We start from the raw sequence: 5,186 nt of genomic DNA, 5'->3' as shown, positions 1-5,186 counted from the left end.
AGTGAGACTCTGTCAAAAAAAAAAAAAAAAAAAAAAACATCATAATCCTACCATTCATTGAGGGCTTGCCATAGGCCAGGAACTATACTGTTTCCTATGCATTATATTATCCAAGGACTAGGTGTCATTACAGTGGTTCCCCCTTATCCTTGGGGGATATGTTCCGAGACCCCCAGTGGATGCTTGAAACTGAAGATGATACTGAACCTTATATTAGGTTGGTGCAAAAGTAATTCCGGCAGTGTATAGACCAGGGTTCCTCAGCCCCTGGGCCATGGACTGGTACTGGTCCAAGGCCTGTTAGGAACCTGGACTGAATAGCAGGAGGTGAGCATTGGCAGGTGAGTGAGCATTACTGCCTGAGCTCCGCCTCTTGTCAGATCAGCATGGCATTAGATTTTCATAGGAGCACGAACCCTATTGTGAGCTTCACATGCCAGGGATCTAGGTTGAATGCTGCTTATGAGAATCTAAGCCTGATGATCTGAGCTGGAACAGTTTTATCCCAAAACCACCTTCTCCCATCCTGCCATTTGTGGAAATATTGTCTTCCACGAAACCAGTTCCTGGTGCCAAAATGTTGGGGACTGCTGGACAGACAGTGTAAATACACTGGACAAAAGGATGATTCATGTTCCAGGATGGAGCAGAAGGATGCAGGATTTCACATGCTACTCATAACGATGCATAATGTAAAACTTACAAATTGGGCTGGGCATGGTGGCTCATGCCTGTAATTCCAGCACTTTGGGAGGCCAAGGCGGGCAGATCACCTGAGGTCAGGAGTTCGAGACCAGCCTGAAACACATGGCGAAACGCTGGCTCTACTAAAAATATAAAAATTAGCTGGGTATGGTGGTGGGTGCCTATAATCCCAGCTACTTGGGAGGCTGAAGCAGGAGAATCACTTGAACCTGGGAGGTGGAGGTTGCAGTGAGCTGAGATCGTGCCATGGCACTCCAGCCTGGGTGATGAGCAAAACTCCATCTCAAAAAAAAACAAAAGACAAAAAAAGTACGAATTGTTTATTTCTGGAATTTTCCATTTAATATTTTTGGACAGGGATTGACCATGAATAACTGAAACCATAGAAAGCAAAACTACAGAGAAGGGGGGACTACAGTATTATTCTCATTTTCCAAATGGGAAAACAATTTCAGAAAGTTTTATAAAGGTTAAGTAAGTGAAGGAGCTGCCATTCAAATCCAGAATCTACATTTCTAACCACTGTACTATATTGTGGTTTGCTTTTTGTCCATTTACTCTGGAGCAGATATCTTTCCATGTCAGTATAGTCATCCCTCAGTATCCATGGGGGATTGGTTCCAGGACCCCCGTAGATACCAAAATCTGAGGATGCTAAAGCCCCTTAGTCAGCCGCCTATATCCTCAGGCTTTACACCCACAGATATGGAGGGCTGACTGCGTGTACAGATAATCCTTCTTTTTTTTTTTTTTTTTTTCTTGAGACAGGGTCTACTCTGTTGCCCAGGCTGGGGTGCAGTGGTTACAGATAAGAATCTCCATTTTCCAGATAAGGAGACTGAGGCTCAGAGGGGGGAAGACAGCTAGTAGCAGCAGAACTTGTATTAATCCCACTCTGTCTTTGTCTTCTCTGCTCAGGGCTGGCCCCCGCTTGACAGCAGAACTATTAAGCAAGCCCTCTCCTTTACATGGGATTCAGAGTCAAATGCACCCAGCCTGAGATGTGGAAATACTCTCCTGGCTGCGAGTGGTTAGTCTGCTGGGCATGGGATTTCCAGGAAACCATTTACACACAGATCCACCCATCCCCAAAGGCGGAAAACAGCCAACCTCTGAGAGGGAAGGCCCCCGTTACTCTTAGCTACAAGGATGGGAAGTGCTTTCTGTCTCCACTTAAAAAAAGAGCATGGTGGGGCGTGGTGGCTCCTTCCTGTAATTTCAGCACTTTGGGAGGCTGAGGTGGATGGATCACTTGAGGCCCAAGTTCAAAGACTAGCCTGGCCAACATGGTGAAACCCCGTCTCTACTAAAAATACAAAAGTTAGCTGGGCATCGGCCGGGCACGGTGGCTCACGCCTGTAATCCCAGCACTTTGGGAGACTGAGGTGGGTGGATCACCTGAGGTCAGGAGATCGAGATCATCCCGGCTAACACGGTGAAACCCCATCTCTACTAAAAATGCAAACAACTAGCCAGGCATGGTGACACCCACGTATAGTCCCAGCTACTCGGGAGGCTGAGACAGGAGAATCGCTTGAACCCAGGAGGCGGAGGTTGCAGTGAGCCAAGATCGCACCACTGCACTCCAGCCTGGGCAACAGAGTGAGACTCTGTCAAAAAAAAAAAAAAAAAAGATTGGTGGGCATGGTGGTGGGCACCTGTAATCCCAGCCATTCAGGAGGCTGAGGCACGAGAATTGCTTGAACCTGGGAGGTGGAAGTTGCAGTAAGCTGAAATTGCGCCACTGCAGTCCAGCCTGGGCTCAGAAGAATGAAAGCACTTTGAAATAACTCAGAAACAGAAAGTCAAACACTGCATGTTCTCCTTTATAAGTAGGGGGTAAGCAACGGGTACATGTGGACAGACAGCAGAATAGTAGACATTGGAGACTTCAAAAGGTGGGAGGGTAGGTGAGGGATGAAAAATTACCTATTGGGTACCATGTACACTATTTGGGTGATGGGTACTCTAAAAGCCCAGGCTTCACCACTGCACAATATATCCACGAAACAAAACTGCACTTGTACCCCCTGAATTTAATACAAATAAAAAAGATTGAAGGCATCTATGCTGTTAAATCCCTTCCAGGAAAATCAGAACTGTTTGCCCCAAATCTCACTTGGCCCTTCTTTGAGCCCTTCATCCCCCTGCATAAAAACCTTCAAATCCTTCCCATTACTCTTGGGATAAAGACCAAGAACATGGTGTGAATTAGACCCTGCATGGTCTGGCACCTCTTCACCTCAGTGGGCACCAACCCTCTCCATCTTGGCACTGTTGCTCCTGCCTTGGGACCGTCATATGGTCCAGCTCTCTTGCCCAGCAGTAGCTTCCTCCAAGCTTCTCAGGCTTCAGATCCCAGCTCAGACATCAATGAAGCAGCCCCAACGAAGTTGGATCCCCATTTTCTCTCCCATAGTTCTCTGCGTGGCTGTGATTTGATTCATGTCTTTCTCCCCCACCACTCTGTGGATTCCCTAAACTGTCTTGTTCATTGTACCCAGCCCCACCACACAGCTGGCACGGGAGGGCCTCCTGTACCATGTGGCCCCTTTGCTCATGCATCCCTGGCAGAAGAGGATGTAGGGGCTGGTGAGAGTTGTTCAGGCTTCTCTTTCCTTGGGGTCTAGGGCCAAGCTGGAGAAGGAACGCGATCGGGCTAGGGTGACAGGAGGGATCCCTGGGGAGGTGGCCCAGGACACGCAGAGAGAGCGGCGCATCTTCCAGCTGCACATGTGTGAGGTAAGGGGTGCTCTGGATGAGGGAGGGGGCCGTGGGGTGTGTCTTCCTGTCTGCCTCTCCAGGCGACCAGTCACAGGCTCAGCTCAGGTCCTGGCCACATGGCCCTGTGGGATGTCACCAAGGCCCAGTCACAGCCAGGTGGATTAGCCTGGGATGGGGACTGCAGCCTCTCGTTCCCAGGATTCTGCTTCAGCTCACATGACACATCTTGCCCTGCCCTCCTCCTAGTATCTGCTCAAAGCTGGGGAGAGCCAGATGAAGCAAGGTCCCGACTTCCTTCAGAGCCTCATCAAGTTCTTCCATGCCCAGCACAAGTAGGTATCTCCCCACGTCCCTGCCACTAACCCTTCCAGTGTCACAGAACAAGGCCCCTCTCAGGGTGTGGAAGACCAGCAAGTCTCTTTGGAGGCCTGCATCTTGTTGGTGGAACTTTCATAGCTCCTCCTCATTGAGTGCTCACGAATGCCAGGCACGAGTACTTTACAAACATCAATTCACTCAATCCCCCAACACTTCTGGGAGCAGGTACTATATTATCCCCATTTTATAGATGAGAAAACTGAGGCTCGTTTTCCAAGATTACACTGCTAGTAAGTGGGATTTGAATCTAGTCAAGAGAGACTTGTCTATGGAGTGTCTGTTCTTGACCGTCAGACTACAATGCCCTGAGGTGCCCTGTGATCCTTACAGCAGCTTCTCCCACACTTCTGGCTTCATCTCTCATTTCCATCTTTATCTGGACCCTTGTTTGGCCTCTGACACCTCTTAGCTTTTTCCAAGATGGCTGGAAGGCTGCCCAGAGTCTGTTCCCCTTCATCGAGAAGCTGGCGGCCTCAGTACATGCAGTAAGTTGGGTCTCACCCTTGGGCACGTGATCAAGCCCCCTGTCCTTCCAGGAAAGTCTGTGGGTGTAGAAGAGCTGGCTCCTGCCCACAGAGTGAGGCTGCTGCTCTGCTCTTCTGGGTCTGGGCTCTGTACCTGACACATTTGTTGGCTGGTGATGGGGTCCCTTCCTCTGTCCCACAGCTCCATCAAGCCCAGGAGGAGGAGCTACAGAAGCTGACCCAGCTCCGGGACTCCCTCCGAGGGACACTGCAGCTTGAGAGCAGGGAGGTCAGCCCCTGAACCATCCCAAAAGGAATGCCTTCCCCCAAGGCCCACCATGGAGGGAGGGAGAGAAGGAAGACCCACAGGGTCCCCTGGAAAAGTCTCCCTGAGTGAGCCCCTGCAGAATGGGGCTCTTTCCACTGAGATGCCCTGACGTCTCCTTTGCATGTCCGAGGGACAGGAACACCTGAGCCGGAAGAATTCAGGATGTGGCTACAGCATCCACCAGCACCAAGGCAACAAACAGTTTGGGACGGAGAAAGTAGGCTTTCTATACAAGAAAAGCGACGGGTAAGTGATTCAGAGCTTACATAATTTGCCCAGTGTCACACTGCAAGTAAATGACAGGGTTGGGGAAGCTGCCCAGAGGAACTGTTCTGATCATTTATGTAGACACTGAGGGTTGCAATGCAAACTCCTCAAATCCTGGGTTGTCCAGTACACCTGGGCACGTGAACTTCTGCTAAAGGTGATTGGTTGTTTTAAGTTAAAGAAGAATAGCAGTAGCTAACACTTATTGAACACTTACTATGCCCTCATTCTTTTTTTTTTGAGACAGAGTCTCCCTCTGTCACCCAGGCTGGAGTGCAGTGGCACGATCTCGGCTCACTGCAACCTCTGCCTCCCGGGTT

The 5,186-nt window shown here is 49.8% G+C and overlaps 1 protein-coding gene across 1 annotated transcript in view; it reads left to right on the top strand.

Moving 5' to 3' along the window:
• The window catches only part of ASAP3 (ArfGAP with SH3 domain, ankyrin repeat and PH domain 3), a 26,924-nt gene that overhangs the window by 9,838 nt on the left and 11,900 nt on the right, over positions 1-5,186 (top strand). Inside the window, exons 5-9 of the mRNA XM_011945563.1 lie at positions 3,336-3,447; positions 3,676-3,761; positions 4,217-4,292; positions 4,474-4,560; positions 4,736-4,845. Of these exons, the coding sequence (XP_011800953.1) occupies positions 3,336-3,447; positions 3,676-3,761; positions 4,217-4,292; positions 4,474-4,560; positions 4,736-4,845 (471 nt within the window). The remainder of the gene's footprint in view (positions 1-3,335; positions 3,448-3,675; positions 3,762-4,216; positions 4,293-4,473; positions 4,561-4,735; positions 4,846-5,186) is intronic.

Source organism: Colobus angolensis, unplaced genomic scaffold (genome assembly GCF_000951035.1).
Source record: "Colobus angolensis palliatus isolate OR3802 unplaced genomic scaffold, Cang.pa_1.0 Scaffold240, whole genome shotgun sequence".
NCBI classification, from domain to species: Eukaryota; Metazoa; Chordata; class Mammalia; order Primates; family Cercopithecidae; genus Colobus; species Colobus angolensis.
This window is presented reverse-complemented; position numbering and strand designations above follow the sequence as displayed.